This window comes from Lepisosteus oculatus, chromosome 2, assembly GCF_040954835.1.
Source record: "Lepisosteus oculatus isolate fLepOcu1 chromosome 2, fLepOcu1.hap2, whole genome shotgun sequence".
Classification (NCBI taxonomy): Eukaryota; Metazoa; Chordata; class Actinopteri; order Semionotiformes; family Lepisosteidae; genus Lepisosteus; species Lepisosteus oculatus.
In genome coordinates this window covers 44093642-44114514 of record NC_090697.1, presented here as the reverse complement: position 1 = coordinate 44114514, position 20873 = coordinate 44093642, and the positions used below count along the sequence as shown (strand labels likewise).

The following is a 20873-nucleotide window of genomic DNA, read 5'->3' as shown; positions in this document are numbered from 1 at the left end:
ATACGGTTGCTAAGCACTGGAGGGTTTCCAACTGCAGCAGTTGGAGAGCTGGATTTTAAAATCCTCTCTTCTTTGCTTACGGTTTTATATTGGTTTTTTTTTTGTTAGCCAAAAAAAATACATTAAATAGGATGACATCTGTTTTACAGCCGCAAAAGGAGTCTGCAAGCGGCACCTACACATTCGCCAGCCGTCCCAGAGCAGTGCAGAACCGGAGCAAGTATAGGGAGCCGGCACCCGAGCAGTAAGTCTGTAACACACCTGTGTTTGTGGCGCCCTTGAAGTTTCACAGTTACATCTTGATTATCTCGCAGAGTTATCTCGAGGGGCCGGAAAGTTTTTGTCATGTTTCTTTGCCATGATACAACTGGCTCCTTCGGACCAGCTGAAGTTCAGAGACTAAATTAGATTGACAAACGGGGCAGTGGAGTGATTGCTACTGCCCTTAATCGATATTGTAAAGCAACATTGCACTAGTATGTTTCAAAATCTAAACTGTCTTTACCCAAAAACATCAAACACAATTAGCGCTTATGATGCACTGGCTTTAAATTAAGGAGGCCTTTTAAACTTGGACTTGGAACCTTTTATTATGCCATATAAGTTAAGTAAAACTGAAACGTAATCTTGATTACAAAATATTGTCTTTACCTGATGCGTATTATTATTATTATTATTATTATTATTATTATTATTATTATTATTATGTATCTTGATCCAACCTCCCTCTTTTCATGCTGCAGAAATGAAGGCCAAGTTCAGTATGGTAACATCATGTATGACCGGCGAGTTGTCCGAGGGAATACCTACGCACAGCATGTACTGCCGGTTGTAAGTATGGAATGTCTGTTTACGTCTTTACGTTTATGTTTGTCGAAGTGATATAAAACTCATTCAAAATATTTCCTATTACTTCAATAAAGGAAGGGGGAGTTGTCTTAATTTCATCTTTGCTGTGATTACTATACGTTGTTTCGTTAAATAGAAACAAAATGTTCTTTTGTAGCAGAGAGAAGGGTCTTCTGTAAGACTGGCACTGGTATAAGTGAGCCTGTGTGAGTCATGTGATGGACTCGTGTCCTGCCCAGGGTGTATCCAGCCTTGCAGCCACTGCTTGCCAGGATAGGCTCCAGCTCCCCTGCTACCCTGAACTGGATAAAGTGGTTAGAACATGAATGGATATCTTCATAGAAATCAGGGAATTAAGAGAGGCTGTGATATTAGATTAATGTTTTTGTTACCAAATTGGTATCTGGAATTTTCTACAATTATTTATTTTTATTAATGCCATGGCAATAATGTTTTTCTCTATGTCAAACTATAGTGCACTGTTATCCGCTTTTGGGGTCTAAAGGTATACCGTGTTTTCTGGTTTTCATTACACCCTGCACTCTTAATGATTTGAATAAGTTGTTGACGCTCTGATCCCATTTTGTCCAGGTTTTTCATGGTCAAATATTAGATATGACTTAAAACCTAATGTACAGCAGTTCTCCAGGACTAGTACTGAGTATATCTGCTCGATTTGAAGTATTTTATTTTGATTGTATAATTTCAGTAGTTCAAACAAGAGTGCAGTTATGAATGTCATTTCTTTTGCACGGTATGTTCTATTGATTTCTAAGACAGCCCAGCCTGACCCTGTAGAACTGCAGAGGCTACAGGAAGCTAGGAGGAGAACAACTGCCAGAAAAAGGGCAAAGGAACAGTTTCGACCCAGGACCCCTGAACCAGTGGAGGGCAGGAAGCACATAGATGTGCAAACAGGTAACATTGCTAAACCAGTGTATTTCTGGGGCTTATCATTCTTTCTAGTTCAGCTGACCATGTTTAAAATTGTAAAACCATGCAGTGATTTTTTTAAAACAATTAAGTATGTGGATATTATGTTTTTCAATTAAAACATTAATTTGAAATTATCTGAGCTCTCGAAGAGCAAAACATTTCTCTTATTTTCAGAATTATATCTGGAAGAACTAAGTGACAAAATTGAAGAGTCCAGTGTGGAATGTCAGACTGATGCCTTCCTGGACAAACCAGCAACACCTCTTTTTATCCCAGCTAAAACAGGAAAGGATGTGGCAACACAAATAGAGGAAGGAGAGGTTTGTTATGAATATACTAAGAACACTGACAGTTTTCAATTTCTGTTATATGCAAAGTAAGGAATTGGATGGGAACCCGAAATGTGCCAAAGTTACAGTGCTGTAGTGCCCTTAATTCTTTTAACTGAAAACAGTTAATAGTTCTTTAAGAGTGTCTTAAGAGTATTCACAGTGTCTTTCATAAAAGAAAAAGAAAGATTTCTGTAGCCATTCAGAAACTTTCCTTACTGTTTCTTTGAAGTCCTTTTGATTCATTCTCTGTTGACTCATAAAACAGCTGGTCCTCTGCAGTTAGCACTGTGGCTCTCTGACATAGTGGCTTGAATCTCTATCTCATTAGGGAATCCTCATACTCTCTGGAGTTCTCCCTCAGAGCTCCTTGGTGTCATGTTTTCACTCTTTCATTGGCTACTTCCCACACCTGAGGAGACGCAGTACAGTGAATAAGGAGGGCTCATCCACTAGGTATCTTTATCAGGGAGCATACCAACTGCGATCTGACTCTTAGGCATTGACTAACACTCTCTGCCTGTCACATTGCCATTCAGAGAACAAAAATAATTCATTTTAGATCCCTCCAAATTACTAATAACAGTGCAAACTGATTTGTTTAATTGAGTAGAATATTATTTAAGGATGTGATATTCTTGTAGAAAACATTATATCTAATTTCCACTTTTTGCACTTTTCCTTTCACAAGTTGAGTAAGAAATAACAGAAAGTGTGACAGCACAAGCATTGTAAAACTGTGAGCTTGCATATTTGCGCATGCAAAGTTTGATGTGTACAGTACAGGTTCTCAAGCTTTATTCAAAATAACTAAGTGAAAGAGGATGAAGTATATCTGGGGATGTTCCTGTTGGGTGTGTCACAATAGGAGGTTGGTCTACACACATCCACCATCACTAGACTACAGCAGTGCTGTTAAGTGACAGTAAATTGTGATCAAACCCAACCAGTAAACCACTTGCAATAATCCTACAATAGAGCTGTCAAATTGTTAGGGATTCCTGAATGACTGGTTCCACACAGCAACAAATTCAAAAGCTAGCACAACTGATTGTATAATTAACCCAATTATAAACAGAAATATATACATATATATATACATAGTCTATTGTTTGTATATTTATATTTGCATATGTGCATATTTACATTTTATGTTTATTTACATAAATATGTTTGTAACTGTTTTAGAATATTACAATAATGTAATATTTTTTTCAGTTTTTAGAATTATTTTACTTAATGTCTCTATCTTCAGTAAATATGGAAGTGTGAAGAATTCAGGCATTCAGACATTGAAAATTATTAGGACCTGAGACAGCTGGAATAGAAGGAGTAACCGAAGGGGCACACAAGTTGATTTGTCAATCTTCTACAGGGAATGTGACTGTTGATCTTTGTTCACAGCTGTTTGACTTTGATATTGAAGTGAAGCCTGTCCTGGAGGTGCTGGTGGGAAAGACAATAGAGCAGGCCCTACTGGAGGTGATGGAGGAGGAGGAGCTCGCCAACTTACGTGCACAACAGCGGGCCTTTGAAGAGCTGCGCAACGCCGAGCTGGTGGAGGTTCAGAGACTGGAAGAGCAGGAGAGAAGGCACCGTGAGGAAAAGGTATTCACAAGGAATATTCACAATGGCATACCCAAGAGCCTTGATATACTAACTATTATGATTTAGTCCAGCACTGAAACCTTTTTTCAGAACAAAGAGGCAGTTCTATCTGCTACACTTTTGACTGTCTTCTATTTGATAAAATATTGATTCAGGCTGAGTATCTGAAATTAGTTTCACAGCTAGTTATTTGGGGTCCATGTTTGGAATAGGTCGGTATTATGCAAATGTAGATGACAGCTGTTACTAATGCATCAGGTCATCTGATGGAAAAACTCTAAATGTCTGCCTGTTCAATGATTTGTTGTTAGGTAGATGCTACTACAGAAATAGTGCTTGCTACAGTATCTAACAATAATATTTGGTTCATTGATACTTTCAAACATAATTTACAGTAATAACTTTCAAAATGGTAGCACTGCAGTTCACAGTTTTATTGTCTTTGCTGACAATTTTTGCGTTGATATAACCACTTAAAGAACCCGTGAAGAATTGCACATTAGAGATTGTCTTTTATAATATAATGCTCTTTTGGGCTGAAAAGTGAAGACCAGTTCATTCAGTACATGCCATGTGAAGAAAAGCAAATGGTCCAGATGAGCCAGTTCTGCAATTTCTTGGTTACAGGACTATTGTTTTGTGAATTGAGCTATCCATGTATCAGCAGCCCAACCTCAGTGGTGCTCGGAGAAGGGCCATGCCCCCAGAGGATTTACCTAACACAGCAATTCAATTTCAAAGACTGAACTTAGAACAGTCAATCCACATAATGTACAGTAGGTGCACTTAGTTGATAAGTATATGGATGTGCAATACGGTGCCCATCTCGCATGCTCGGTTTTGTCAAAGAAGATGACATATTCAGTTTATTCAACAAGAATATAATTTTCATTATTCTATGAACAGTTGAAAAACAAAATAATGACTGCTGTGACACTTGATTTCAAAAGCAGGAGCACTCACAAATTGTCCCAACGACCATTTAGGAGCGTAGAATAAAGCAGCAGAGAGAGATTCTCCGGCTGGAAAAGGAGACTGCAGAGAAGATTGCAGCTCGAGCATTTGCACAGCACTACCTGGCTGACCTACTTCCTTCTGTCTACACTTCACTACGGGACCACGGATACTTTTATGATCCAGTTGAGCGAGGTAAATCTATCAGAAGCTAAAGTTAAAGTTTCATCTGCATAACTAGAAAAATAAAAGTCTTAATGATGCTTTTTGTTCACCAGTTCTGGTGTACCAATATTTCATAGTGTACCATATTTTCATGTGGTCTTTTCATAGTGTACCAAAATTTTATTCTATTATTACTGCATCTTCTTCAATCCTTAATTTATTTTACTGTCTTTGCAAAGATGTAGAGACAGGGTTCCTGCCTTGGTTAATGACTGAAGTCAAGAACACTTTGGAGAAACGTTCTCTTGGAAGAACAGTGCTTGACAGTAAGTGATTTTCTATTCACATTTCCCAAGTAAATATTCATAACGTCATGTCTCAGTTTAGTCTAAATCAGGTGTATTTTTACAGATCCCATCTAATAACGACGCTATTACTCTTACGTCACCTCACTAATCTTTGTCCCATTATGTTTATGGCATTCAATGTTATTACAATATTGATTTATACTTAAGATTAAGAAATATCAAAATTGACCTATAAATGAATAACCTGACACTGGAAGTGCTTATGTCTTGTTAAGTCTTAAAATGATCAAATGCGCCAGAACACTTGCTGGGCTAATATTTTACAGGATTTATACAAAAGTGAAGAGAAGGCGATGCCTGAGTTTATCTCAGCCATATATTCTTAAATTTTGGGAAGTGGGTTCTTCCTCCCACACGTCTATGGTTGTATGATGTTTCCCTATTGAAATTATACGATCACTTAACGCAAATATTGAATGTACTAATTTAGAGAGTAGGAACTAAAGTATGATGTGGGTGTTTTTCAAAGGAACTTCAGTTTCTCTCTCATCTTTACTTCACTTATACTACACTGTTGATTGGAGGACTGACCAGTGTTTTTTTTCTGGTTTATACATTGATTAACATAGTAATGATGTGAGTTATGTTTTTAAAAGCGAAAAGTCTTGAGGTGCAGGCTTATAAATGCAGAGAAGCACAAACAACTTTGAATAAAAGGTTAGCTCTGAAAATACAATACACACAGACTACATACTGTATCTAGTCTAAGGTCTGTACAACCATCTGCTTACTTTGGTAACATCTATCCATTATCAGAAAGTTTTCCTTGTGAGAGCTGTGGCTACATGGAACCTATCCTGGAAGCACAGGGTACAAGCCAGGACTAAATCCTAAACAGGCTGCGAGGCCATCACAGGCTACTCACTTACATGAGAGTACAGGGATGATTTTAGTGACACTAGGTAAACTAACCAGCATGTCTTTATAGCAGAACGCTGAAGCAACTGTAAACAAACTGAGCAGACATACTATACAACTTCCAAGTCTGGTAGCATGCATTACATTTAGAAAAAAACTGGCTTGTATTGAGAGCTTTTGTCTCATTTTGTATTGTCTCAGTCTCAAAGTCCTTAGGTTTGTATTTCCGGATTGCTGATGTGATCTACAAAATGCTTGAGTGCTGTATAATGTGTAAGAGCTTACATATGGGAAGGTGTGACAACAGGAAGTTTTATACTCATCCAGTTTTTGAAAAAGTTACAATATGTATGATTCATATATAATATGTATATACACAGTCCTTGCTAAAGTACTCGCGGCTCTCCAAAAATGTCCCATTTTGTCAAATTTCAAATGTACATATATTTTTAAGATTATTTTTAATCAGAATGTTAATGTGTCAAGTGGACAATTTTAAGGGTGAAAGTGTCAGCAGAAAGTGCAAAGAAAAATCAAAAACTAAAATCTGTTTTGTATAACAAGACAAACCTAACTTAATTCAGATGCACAAAATTGATTTGAAAAGTCACACAATTAGTTGGATAGTAGTAAATAACAAGAAGTAGTAAAAAATAATAGTAGTAATAGTGAATTTAGAACAATGACACCTTTCTCTGTAAGGTCCTAGTCAGATTGTGAATTTTCAAGCCAGGTTTTGACCACGAAAACCAAGGAGCTTTCCAAACAACTTGGGAGTAATGCTGTAGAAAGGCTTAGATCAAGATAAGGATATGAAAATATATTTTAAAAAATCCAAGACAGTGAATACTTTTTGAGCATGGTGAAGTCCATCATTAAGAAGCATAAGGTGTATTGTACCACCTTACTAGATTAAATTTGTCTCTCCAGTCTTGAGTAGCTGGGAATGGATAAAACTGGTTATCAAAGCCGTTCTGAGGCCAGTGATGTCTTTAAAATAACTACAGAGCCCAATGGTTGAGATGGTTGTAAATGTCCATAAGTCAAGAATATCTGGTAACTGCAGAAAATTGCCCTGTATTTACTATAAAATAAATCTGAAACATTTTAGTCTTAGTACAAAGAGTAAGTCTGGCAGGCACAAACCCAACACAGCACATCATCGAGTTAGCATTATCTCTACTATCAAGCATGGTAGTGGCAGCATTATGTTATTAGGAACAAGTAATAGTTTTATTCCATGCTGAAAAGAGAAGAAAGAAAACACAGAATTTTGGTCGTGGAGCCTTCTTCAGGTGGGTCACAACCTATTACTTGTTCCATTGTAGCCTATGCATGCTGATGCAGCTACCCACCTGAACTATTATGTTATTAGGCTACTTCTTATCAGCAAGTATTATGAAGTTTGTCAAGACAGAGGGTGAAATGATTAAACAAAGTACAAATTTGTCTGCTAAAGATTCAAAATTATGAAAATTGACCTTTAAACTTCCATTAACTAAGAGGAGCAAATATTCATTCAATGGGATCATTGGGAGGGGGTGAATATTTCTGCAAGGTATTTTAGTAATCAAAATTGTATATGTCCCTATAGAAATACCAAAGTATTTCCGTACTGAAGTGCAATTAAAATGCAGGTCTTTCTTACAACAATAGGTATACATGATAAGATAACTGGGCACATAGTGTTTTTACATTTTAAATAGTAAGCCTAAGTGAAAAATGAATATCAGTTGATTACTAATCTTCAAGAAAGTTAGTAATATTCTTCAAGGGTTATTTCTCTCTTAATGTAATGGAAAATTAAGCCTTTTAGTTCTAAAAGCATGGTCAAATATATGCCATTACATACCAAATCATTGTTGGTGTATTTGGTACCCCCTATAATGCCAGACTCATTTTAAGGTGCTACTGCATGATATAATAATTCATCAAAGTCTAATTTAGAATGGTTAAATAATGATTAAATAGTTCTGGAATGGCCTAATCAAAGTCCTTATCTAAATTGAGTTGAGAATCTTTAATACAATGAGTTCAAGAAGGCTGTACAAAAGTGATGTCCTTGCAATTTAAATTATCTGGACAGATTTTGCATTTCTGAATGTGTGTACATCACTACAGAATCATGCTTAAATTGTTTTGGTAAATCCTAACAATTTAAAGTAAGTTATTATTGATAACAGTATCCCTACTAGCTGTTCATTTAATTTTCCTCATCAAAGTATAACTTTTTGATTAAAATGTCAAAAACTATAGATGAAATAAGTAATTGTCTAAAAGTACTTGTATACAGTATTCTTTCTGTTCCGGAGAGAGAATATATTTAATTATAAATTAAATTTAGTAAATAATTATTTACTTTTGGCAGTGTATATTAACAACTGCATTTATCATAAAATTAGAAAAGTTTTAGAGATGTCATTGATTAAAAACTTTTACTTTTTCAGTTTTGTACTTATTCCAATTATAATTAGTTTTTATAAGCATCTCAGCGCCACTCCCTGACAGCTTTTTGTCAGTGCGTAGAAAGGCAATTAAACAGTTTTCTTTGAACTGCAAGGTTTATGTTTATAGTATCATAAAGCAATTACATGTAATCTTTAAAACATGGATTATTTTATGTAAAGGATATGAGGTAATATATAGTACAGTACATTTTTATTATTTATTAAAACTGTATTCATAGTAGTTTCTTTGAAAAGTGTAACTAAATAAGAAACAAATATGAAATTTAATTACATTTAAATTTAATTTTGTTCTATTTCATGGATAAAAAAACAACTTTTTGTTGGGTTAAGCCTAAATAGATTATGCACTGTGTATGCCAATATAGGAACTTCATTATTATATTTTAGATCTTTAGACAAGTAGTCTTAGTAAGAATTAGAGCATTTTGTTTCCCTAAAAATGAATAAAAGCCTTAATAGGTAGGTCATATTTGTTTATTTTGTTTTCTTCTGTGTGTTTTTTAGTAAAAGGGACATTTTAACAGTTTTACAAAACTTTTCTATTTTAAATAGAAGGGTCTGCTGTATGAACACTTGAGCTGATTTTATATTGGTCTTTAATGAAAACATTACTGTACATACAGTATTTCCCATTTTTGAAGTTGGAAAAGGTAAAAATGTAGTATTTTTTACAATATTTGTCAATTTATTATTATTTGAATTTTACACATTTTTGTGTAACTGACCCATTAGTTAATAAAATACAATTGTACTATACAGTATAGTGCTTTTCGTCCCCCAAGGATTCCATACCTTCATACACAGAAAGGAACTCTAGGGTTAGCAACCCTATTGTTACAAACAGTGTTGTAGGATCTTTAATGTCTCATCAGAAAGATGGTACCTCCTACATCATATGTGAAAGGTTACCATATTGATGCACTGGTTTTGAAATTTCTGGTCCTAAGGGAACAGTGCCACCTACCGATTCCTCAATCTACTTACAGCAGCAATTTGATTTTCCTTAGAGGTTTCCCATCCTATACTAAAAGTATAGTCTTGTTTATTTTCAAGTATTTTATTTATAGGTTTCAAAGAAATTCATAAGAGCTAATGATATACAAAAATGACAGTTGTTGAAACACAAGAAAATGAAATTAAAAACAGTAACTGTTTTATATATTGACAAATAGGTGTCTAATAGTGATGAGTTCTACTTTCATACTCAAATTACTGTATTTACAATATGAACATTTAAAAACATTGGAACCTTTTGACAACATTTCAGAGCATGATGTTATGATGTGGCTATGCACAAGACAGAGCCATAGATGTGATCAGGTCAGAATCGGACAGTTTTGGAGGCTTGTGATGACGCCCAAGAGCAGAGAAGTCAAAGCTTTCTGGTGACAGCCCAGGATGCAATTTTAAGTGATAGTAGAAGCTGCAGTGGAGTGGAGTCAGAATTACGGAAACAGTCTCAACAGAATCAGACTGCGAACTAGCAATAGAACATTGCTGTAGAAGTCCCAGTAGAGTAGGCTGCCTGAGACCAGCTTACAGCAGACCAGTACAGCTGACTATTAGTGGACTGGTGAATCTGCAGCAGGCAAGTGTGGGGACTGGAGAGCCTGGATCTGGGGCTAGACAGGACAGAGCGCTCATTGTTGGGACAGTCTTCTGGCAAAACACCAGAAGCTGGGCTGATCAAGGTGTGTGCTCTCAGGGGGATCTGCTCCAGAGACCCGGCCAAGCGTGTGCTGTCAAGATGGACTTCAGAAGGCATGCCTTGGACAGGGCTGAGCAGTGAGCCCACTGAGGCCTGGGAGCAGTGCAGGGTTCTAGGGGAGAAAAGGGCATAGGTGATGTGATGCCAGTTTGTAGCAGACCGGAATGGCTGTAGAAACTGTTGCAGACTGGTGAAGCTCTAAGAACAGCAGTGAGCTGATGAGGTGATCAGCTGCAAACCTTTAGTGGACCATAGTGGCTATAGAAGTCACAACAGAGATGGGTCGCTGACTAATAGCAGGACAGTGAAGTCATAGAAGTTGCAGCAGGGCTGGTGAAGGTGCAGGAACAGCAGCAGGCTGACAATTCTGACTGGCTTCCAGTTTGTAGGTTGCCGGCTTTTAGAGGTTGGCTGATGACTTGTAGCAGACCAGTGAGGCTGTTGAAGCCACTGCATTTCATTAACTACCAAACTGGTCAGATGGGCCAAATAGCCTCCTCTCATTTGTAACCTTTCTTATAAGAAGTTCTTAAAATACTTCAGTGGAACAGTTTGGAGGGACTACAAGTCGCATAGTTCTAGAATAAAAGATACATGGTGAAACGAAATGTGAAAGCATATGCATGCAGCAGGGAAGTGTGGAATTACCTTGCAACATATTGCTCTCTTATCTCTTTTTTTAGTGCTCATTCGTGATGTGGTTGAGAAGAGGCTAGATGCATTCCAGCAGATGGAGCTAAAGTCACCACGTTTAACCTGAGAAAAAACTTAAATATTACTACAGCTGGTAAGCATATAATGGTTAATTTTACTGATTTATTTTATTGAGTTTCTTCAAATTGATACATTTCAATAACAGCAAATTAAAAGTTTTCTTATTGTATAATACCGTGTAAAGATTTCTAATGGTAAAAGAAAGTTGTTTTAAGTGATGCAGAATTGTGTGAATACTGCATGTTATTGCTGTACTAATTATTCTATAAACTAATTTATTACCTTTTAATTGACATATAGCGATTGGATATATAAGCAAATTCTTACCAAATTATGTTTCATTAACCAAACCAGTTTTTAAATTGACTGTACCTTGTACCTCTGGTCAAATGCCTGTCTGAGGCCAAAAGGGTACATAATGCATAAAGTATCGTACCGAGATGGAGATATACAGTAAACCAAGTTTGGGAATTGAAGATTCAAGTGAAGCACATGAGAAAAACATTGTATTCCTCACAAATAAAACAAATGTTTATACACATTATTTCATCTCATTCTCATTCAAAGCAGCCTTTTATTTATACTGTATTTTTCACTTTTGGGGGAATTCCTGTACCAGCAACACCTATAACTCTGCACCAAATCATCATTGCTAAAGTCACATGTTTTAATGAGTGCCATGTATAGTTAGAGTTGGTACAACACTGAGTGCTTTTCTCTTTGCAGGAATATAATTTATGGAGAGAAATGAATGAGCAAAGAATACAAATTTGAAAACTGAAAATCACACCTGATGTTTGAAGCATAATTAAATGACTATTAAAAAATGGTGTATCTACAAAGTTTCTATAAATTTTGCCATTGTGGAAACAATAGCAAATGCAAATTAGTAAAAAGAAGCATTCTTCAAAAACTTCTGTGTTTATGGTGGATTCTTATTATTCTCATTCTTTTACCATTTCTTTTCAAATTTTGATTTTTTTCCATTGCTAATTCTTCCGTCATTAACCTTCCCTGTTATTAATTCCACCTGTTTGAGAACAGTGCTGTTATTCTTAATGTCAATTTGAGCTGAAGTCTAAGTAAATACAAATCAGTATATAATCACACATCACTGACTTTCAATTTTGTTGCCCTATAGTTATTTTTGGGATATCTTACATTGATCACTGTAACAGAGCTCAGATCCAACCCTGCATATTTTCACCTGGATATTAAGAAACACATAAATGACTTGTATGTTCATTGATTTTTTAAACTAACAATGTCACTTTTACCATAAATGCTTTATTAACAGTCATCTTTATTTATTTTTAAAATCTGTAACAACAATGGTTTTCTTTTCTATTTTAAGGCTTAATGTCAAAGATAAAGATTCTGTGTCCTTTGTTGGATAAAGTCTGGCACTACACTGCTATTTTACAGAGGTCTAACACTTTCTCAAGGTCAGGGACTATAGATATTTACTATTTTTACTTTTTTTATGGATTTACTGTTTTTAATAAATCACCATGATGGCCTTGATGGCCTGTTTGTACGCTTTCTTATGCACTAAAACATTGCAAATGGTTGAAAATGTTGTCAGAATATCACCAGAGCATATCTACCCATTAACACCAGATATACCGACACAATGGCAGACTATATACTGTACATTTTGTTGCTTCTGCCACAGTGCTAATCAGAGCAGGGTCAGGTCAAAGTGCTGCCTGTTTGTATTTAACTTAAACGTTGTGGTAACAGGCAAGGAGTTGCTTTGTAATATTATTTTAGCCTTGTGCGCTGACAACCAAAATATTTTCTCTTTCTCTAATGTAAGTTATAGCTCATGTAACTTTTACATTGTTTTGTTGTGACCAATTTGTTTTTTGTTTTACTTTCCTTCTAAATTGAACAGATGCGATACAATACAAAACCATTTTTCCCATCCTACACCAAACACCCCCATCCTTATTTTCCATTTTCCATCAAATGACCCACAAAATATGCCAACAACAGCACTCCAAGCCTCCACCATCACCCCAATGGCACCATGGATCTAAGTGGAACCGTGTAGATATATCAAGATAAGCCAGGATCCAATTATACAAATGGAGGGATTTCAGAGGCTCTCAGCACCTCTTTAGCTGCTGTCAGACCAGCCAACTAGATCCATTTTTGCCTCTGCGAGAAGCCAAGATTAGGGTGATTATTTAGCAATTTGTTCCATTTGTAAAACCAGAATGTTAATAAGAATTTTCCAAGCTTTATAAACTTGGAGCATCGTGTGTGTACAAAGAAATGTGTATATGCACATATGACTCACATGAAACATATTTTTTTCTAATTTTCTTAAAGAAAACAACTGCCCCCCAGCAAAATTATATAGTGTGTAATTCAAATAATTAATATACTAATAATATCAAGTGTATATTCTGATTTTGTTTGCTTTCCATGCTTTCACACTCTACCCTTCTTTAGAGTGATGTTAACATCTGAAACAAAGAAATACTTATAGGCCATTGTAACACTCACAGTCCAGACACAGACTGTATCACTCTAATTGTCTGGTAAAAAATGTGAATTTATTTTAAAAATGAGTGAGTATTCTTTTAAGAAACAATTATTTCTTAGTTGTGAAAGTCACTTCAAATTCAAACACCCTATCATAATTTTCATAATTCAAATTCTATGTGTTACTGTCTCACTGTTTTATCAGATTGTTGAAAAGACAGTTAAAATCTGGCAATAAGATAAGAATAAAAGGACAATAGGAATAAAAAAAACTTCAAACAAACTTAGGGAATACAAAATTCTAAATTCATAGCTCTTTTTCATTGTTACCTGCTTTAAATTGTTCCATTGTTTTAACATGGTTATTTTAAATCTAAATAGATTCAAAATCTGGTTTTAGTATTGTAAATTATTCCTTTCAAAGACAGACTTTTCTTTATTCAGCCTCTATATGCCTCTGTATCAAAGACTGCCTTAGTCCCATATTTAATCAAACACAATAGGTCCTGTCTTGACCTAGTAGTCATTAAAGATCCCAGAGCATTTCTCGATAAGAGTTGGGAGTTATCAATGTGTCCGGGCCAAATTTCCCCCCTCAGCCTTTACCGTGGCCTCCAAATTGTCCCCATGTATGATTGGCTTGCACTTGCCCTGCGGTGGGCTGGCACCTCATCAAGGGTGTACCCTGCCCTGCACTCTTTGCTTGCTGGGTAGGCTCTGGCTTTCCGCAACACCGTATGGTATAAAGTGGTTTGGCAAATGACATGACATGACAAAAGGTCCTACTAGGTCATTTTTAGTTTCATTTTTAATTTTGACAAACATTAATCTAAAATTCTGATAATAAACATCAAAAAGATCAGGTGCTGAAAGAATTGTTAGACATTGGGCTCCCTAGTGATTGAAATTGAATCATAGAGCAGAAACTTGCTGGTGAATGTTTGGGTTATGTTATGTTATTAGCTGAGTTGGACACAAATGAACAAGTACTGTTTGGACTAGTCAGAAATGACCTGGCCAGGCTATGTTTTTGTCCAGGTAACTGTGGGATTGAAAGGTTACTGATGAGGGCCTGGTTAATCCTGCATTTGATCTCCTTTTGGCACTCTGGGGCTCATAGTGTGAAAACTGAGTTAGGTTGACTTTGCATGTTTCAGAAGGTGTAAATGAAAGGGCCATAGTGGTAAAATTAGGAGGATATGAAAAATAAAAGAAATAAATAGCGAGATACAATTGAAATGGATTTAAAAGCAATAAAGAAGTGGTGACTACACCAAGTACAATTACACCTTGTTAATGTTTTTTTCATAAAGCCTCGGAGCTTGATTAGTTCCCTGGTGGTTCGCCTTGCTAAACTAACACTTTGTATATTAGGGACCACACCTCTGGGAGATTACCGCTTTTAGTCACAGGCATGCAAAGTAAATGATAAATTCTGTTGACTTTAATCCAGAAAAAGAAGCCAGTAAATGATGCCTTTACTCATCCATTTGTGAATACTTTCAAGCACACTTCAATGGAGCTCTAAAAGTTTAACAAACGTTTTAAGGAAAGTTAAAGTCAATGAAAAATTAAGGTTTGTATAAATGTATTTTTGTGATGTGTGTCCTATGTTAACCATGCAAAATATGAAATATTACGTTTTTAAATAACTTTTTGAAATTAATATTTAAATTGGACCTGTTTTGCACCAGGTCTGATTAAAATAAAACTAATAAAAACAATAAATGTAATAAAACCGGGTTAATGTTTAAATTATACAGAATAAATAGAGGAGCAACAGATAAAGGTTCAAAGCAATTTGTAACCAAGTTGCTAAATAATCGTTACTAGCAGAACCAGGCCTGACCAAGCTGGGGGTCAGGACATCAAATTTAAAATTAAAAACTAATCATGATTTACAGGTATAGAAAGTGAAAGTATATGTAATACAGATTATTTATATGGTTTATACATCTACAGTAGGAAGATATACTGCACATGTACAGATTGCACCACTGCTAAATAGGTTATGCTTATTGAAAGCAGATTTTACTTAATTTAAGTTTTTAAAATAACATAGCATGTGAAAAAAAACATTACAAACTGACTCACAAAAACAAAACAACCATCTACATTAATACAATAATATACTGTAAATACTGTACAACTGGGTTATATTTATGACCAATTGAGAAGCAGGTTTAGGGAATGATAAACCAGAACTACCAACATACGGTGGGGTCACCAAGTATTGAAAACCAAGCATTTAATTATATAGCATCAACTATATTTAGACCAGCATTTAATTGATGTATGACTGTTAAATCAACAGCTTGACCAGAGTCGCTAGATTTTTCTACAAAGCTCAATCTGAAGCAAATAGTCATTCTATAGATATCGTGTTTCAGTTAGACAAAACAAATCCAGTGGTCAATGAACTGAGAACTCACTGCAAATCAAAGCCATGTAATTGTATTACCGAATCAGAGTAATTCTAGTAGGTACCCTTGGCAAAGAGCGCAGAGGTTTAGAGACCGCTCCTGTTGCAATTTGGAGAAAATAGTACAGGCAGCCATAAACGCCACCAGAGCCCTCAAATTAATGCTATTGTCAATGGGACTAGAAAGCATTACTATTGCAATTAGATTTATTATTATAGACCAAACCTTTTTGATGGATGGATGTTTGCCCGTTATGCCTTCCGGCATGTAGGGGCAGCAACATCCTGTTGCTTTTACTGTAAAATTAGTTTTTTATGGGACAGGATTGTAAGCCTTTTGCCCAACCTCCAACATGGAGGATCTGGCGCCCGACGTGGGACACAAACCCAGTACCCTGAGATTATGAGTCTCATGCTCTACCAACAGAGCTAGGCCCTAAACCTTGTTGGTACGGACAGTAGCTCTGAAAACCTCAACTACAGAAGTTATCATAACAAAAGAACAAAAGAAGAAAGTGGAAACACAACAATCAAGACAGGATAATAGGTCACGATTACTAAACTAAAAAAGTACCACCAGTCCACATGTAGTGTCTTTCACAATCAGTAAGACTTGGCAGCAAAGATTGCTACAATTGCGAGGCATGGTGGCACAGTGCTTAGAATTGCTCCCTCATAGCATAGGACTCCGGATTTCAATCTGGAACTATATGTGTGGAGTTTGTATGTTCTTCCTGTGTTTGCATGTGTTTCCTTCAGGTGCTCTGGTTGTCTCCTGCAGTCCAAAAACATATTGGTGTTACACCACGCCCCCAGAGGACTTATCATTCCACCTCACATTCCAGCACGGTTCCAATTAGCCAATTTACCCCAGCCTATTTAATGCTGCTTCACACTCTCCTCTGTGCTCAGTATTGGGCTTTTTCCTGGCTAGCACTACTTCCATTTTCACTACAACTTGCTACTTGGTTTTTGGCTTCCTGACCCTGGTTTGTTCTCTGACTACGTCTCCAGGTTTTGGTATTGGTACTTTGGTTATTGTTCTGGTTTCGACTCTCGGCTTCCTCACAGCTTACGGCTCCGCTTCTGGTTTTGTACTTTTGCACCGGCTTGTTTACCTACAGCTTTCGGACCTCGGATTGTTATATCAACTACGCCTCTGGAGATTGTTCTGGTTTTCTGCATAGGGTCCTCACTACTATTTCCAAACAATTGGTAAGTTAATTGCCTTTTGGGAAAATTGGACCTGGTGTGTGGTGTGTGTTTGTGTCTGTCAGCATCCCGTCCAGGGTGTACTCTGCCTTGCGTCCTTTGCTTGCATGGATATGCACCTCTGCGACCCTGAAGAAGTCATGGAATTTGAAGAAGAGGTTAGAAAATAGATGAATGGATTGCTACAGTTGTCAGGCCATCAGCAGCAGGAACACAGACTGAAGCAGCAAAAGCAATTCTTCAATAGGGTAAGTCGATCCAGCAGTGAAAACATCAGGATCAGACAATGACAGTATAAACCACGGCCAATTTCAGCACTGGGCGCAAAGATGGTTAGGCAGACAGTGAACCAAGCCAGCACACTGAGGCAGTGTCTACTCTAGATCCAAGACCAAACAGCGGAGAGACAGATCATAAACACTAGCTAGTTAATCCAAGAGAGCAGTGGCCTGCAGACGACGATGACAAAATTAGGAAATCAGGCAGGAGGAGCAGTGAGAAAGCACATACTGTACATTGAGTTGTTGCAGCTGTGAACTAAAATTGATTTGGAGGAGTGAAAGCTAAGATACAATACAGTATGTAAGCATCCTCTCCCAACTTCTGCAGAGTGCCTGCTAAGCTCTGTGATCCAGACATCACTACTTGGCTTTGCTATTCATGTCACTGGATAATTGTGATTGGGATTCTATGAAAAGACATACACAGTTGCTGTTTTTGTTTTTTCAGCAGCGACTCTTAGGATCCTCTTGGTGCCTGTGCCTGCAGTGACATCACTGAGAGATGGGCCAGTCCTCCAGTCAGTGTCAACTTTACTTTCTTATCTCTGTCTGACAGCAGAAGAAGACAGCATCTGGATTCAGTAGAGTAGGTCAGAACAACCTGGTTAAGGCATCCAGCAAAATGTAAATTGTTACCAATCAACAAAGACTGGGTTGGCAAGAAATACAACTGCAGCTGATGACAAACAATATCAACAAGGAAAACCCCAAACCAACTGCTAGTGCAATTATCAACAAACCCCACAGATGAGACCAATAATGTATATCCTTTTCCATCAATTTGATCAGGGTTTAAGATGTGGAGAAACAAAGGAACTGCAGATACTGTAAAGAACACCATGTTATCTGTAATGCATGACGGAGCTAAGTTCATGAACGTGGCATGCATGAACTGATTCATTCATCCGTATTGATGATGTAACTAATGATAACAGTGGAAGAATGAATTCTGATGATTAAAGAAATGTCTGCTTATGTACAGTAGAAGGAAATACTTCCATAGTTTTTGGGCTGCTTTTTACCATGCACAAGAAAGTAATAGTAACATCAAGCATATCTACCAAAGAGGTTCTAGGTTCCACAAAGCTATATCAAAATCACATCTACTGTATAAGGAAAATCTACAGTTACAATGTTTATTATGAACAAATGTTTATCTTCCAACAACAAATGTTTAAAAACACAATTTATTTTTTATATTTAAAAATAGAATAAGATCAAAAAAACATTTATATTGATGTAGACTGTGCTAGAGTAAGTCTGTTTAACTTATATTATGTCACAGCTATGTCAATCGATCTATATATAGTATTATATACTGTATGCTGATATATTTTGGTTCCAAAACACATTGTTCGTTTTCAATGACTGTCAGTATACAGTACAAACTCCAAGTGCAATGTACAATAAAATGAAATTGCTCATCTGGCTTAATATACCCAATTGTTGCTCGTCATTTGTATAAAACAAGGATTATAGATCTCCCACGATAGATACCGTTTTATAAGGAAACGTTTTGTGAGCCTTCCTTTGTTCCTCCTCCCTACAGTACACGTTATAATGTAGTCTACATTATTAGGTCGTATCGCCTGTTTTTCTTCTGCGCCTCCAGTCGAAACACAATGGCGCTATTTTATTAACATTGATCTTGATCAGAGTGCAAGTAAAACTCTCGACCACAAGTCTAAGCGTACTGTACATCCCGCGTTCATCAACCTGTTGCAGGCAGGTCTAATTTGCGCTGCTGGATTTACAGCAGATATATACAGATCTATTTTAATCTTGTACTGCTATTGGCTATGTCCGGTTACGACACCTCCCCACCTAGATCAGAGTTCCACTGTCTTTGTGTCATGGGCGTGCATTTGCGACAGGCACTGCTGGTCAAACCCTTTGAAACTCTCACGTAATACAATTAGAAACGCAGTGGTATGGGTGTAAATAGACGCTTGCATCACTGCAGAAAAAAAGTTCGCTAACGGATCAAAAGTTGTGTTGCTATGATCCTGTTTGTTGTGCTAGTAAGGTTTATTGAATATGAATTTGCAGAACGCCCTGCCACACTGCGATAGCCAGATACACCACAGAAACGTCAAAGCAACCCGGATGATTGGGTTAAACATTATTTTCTAGTTTTGGAAATAAGAGGCTATACCGTTAAAGCTGAAGTCAACAAAGAAAATTGTTAATTATAATAAACTAAATCAAATTAAAAGTCTTTATAAAGTATTTTTACTATCTGTGACAGTGAAAGGGGTGTGCGGTATTCTTATCAGTTGGCTGAGATTTTCTTGGACCTGGATTGATTCTCACCGATCTACAACTTTGATTGCTCATTCTTTTTTCACGGAAAGATCATCTTTTAGGTGTGAATGGAAATTAAAGCCCCCAGACTCACACATATATATATATATGTATTATATATTTGTATGCACAAGGCAAAAACATGCTTGAAAATTGTTTTTTTTTTTCTTGAAGGTTGCATTTAATCACTTTATCTTTTTGAATTTCCTCTGGGCTATATAAATATATGCAAAAGGGGGATATGCTGATGGCTTCAACAGAAAAACTGAATCCTGAGTTCATATAAACCATTTAAAGGTTTGGAAACTGTATGCAGAGAGGGTAAGGGAAAAAACAGTATTTTTTATTCTTTCTCACTATAAAGTCAAGATTCACTAAAGTCTTCGATCACACGATGAACGTCTAGGTTTGGTATTTGCTCATTATTTTAGAAAATCTATTTAGAAAATCTATTCAGCTTGTGATGTTGTAAGAATGTACGTGCACTGTGTGGTATGCTTAGTAAGATTCAAACAGAGACATTTATGGGATTATGCATTTTTCTTTCCAAAAATACATGTATTCTTAAATTGTTGTGTGTTACCCTGTCATGTGTCCTGTCTGTTATTTATTCTGTACCCAGAAGCAGAGTAGCCCTGTCCACATTTGGGGCACCTTTCCCCCAAAATTGAGAGGTGCTGTGGCATCTAGGAAGTGTTGTTTTGCTGGTAATAATAATAATTAATAATTGCTTACACTTATATAGCGCTTTTCTGGACACTCCACTCAAAGCGCTTTACAGGTAATGGGGACTCCCCTCCACCACCACCAGTGTGTAGCATCCACCTGGATGATGCGACGGCAGCCATAGTGCGCCAGAACGCTCACCACACATCAGCTATCAGTGGGGAAGAGAGCACAGTGATGTAGCCAATTCATAGAGGGGGATTATTAGGAGGCCATGATTGGTAAGGGCCAATTGGAAATTTGGCCAGGACACCGGGGTTACACCCCTACTCTTTTCGAGAAGCACCCTGGGATTTTTAATGACCACAGAGAGTCAGGACCTCGGTTTTACGTCTCATCCGAAGGACAGCGCCTGTTTACAGTATAGTGTCCCCATCACTATACTGGGGCATTAGGACCCACACAGACCACAGGGTGAGCGCCCCCTGCTGGCCCCACTAACACCTCTTCCAGCAGCAACCTTAGTTTTTCCCAGGAG

At 36.9% G+C, this 20873-nt stretch overlaps 1 protein-coding gene across 1 annotated transcript; it reads left to right on the top strand.

Annotated features, from left to right (window-relative positions):
• rsph3 (radial spoke head 3) lies at window positions 1–11870 on the top strand. Its single transcript, XM_006625969.3, has 9 exons — window positions 1–244; window positions 744–831; window positions 1626–1767; window positions 1960–2105; window positions 3519–3722; window positions 4709–4871; window positions 5081–5167; window positions 10927–11030; window positions 11684–11870. The coding sequence occupies exons 1-8, from the start codon at window positions 132–134 to the stop codon at window positions 11001–11003; spliced, it is 1020 nt and encodes a 339-aa protein (XP_006626032.1). The 5' UTR covers window positions 1–131; the 3' UTR covers window positions 11004–11030; window positions 11684–11870.
• The last annotated feature ends 9003 nt before the right edge of the window (window positions 11871–20873 follow it).

Excerpts from the sequence above, each read along its gene's own strand:
- rsph3 (XM_006625969.3), top strand. The coding sequence starts at position 132 with ATGACATCTGTTTTACAGCCGCAAAAGGAGTCTGCAAGCGGCACCTAC. Across the intron at positions 832-1,625 it reads CACAGCATGTACTGCCGGTT|ACAGCCCAGCCTGACCCTGT; the intron begins GTAAGTATGGAA and ends TTGATTTCTAAG. Across the intron at positions 3,723-4,708 it reads GAAGGCACCGTGAGGAAAAG|GAGCGTAGAATAAAGCAGCA; the intron begins GTATTCACAAGG and ends ACGACCATTTAG.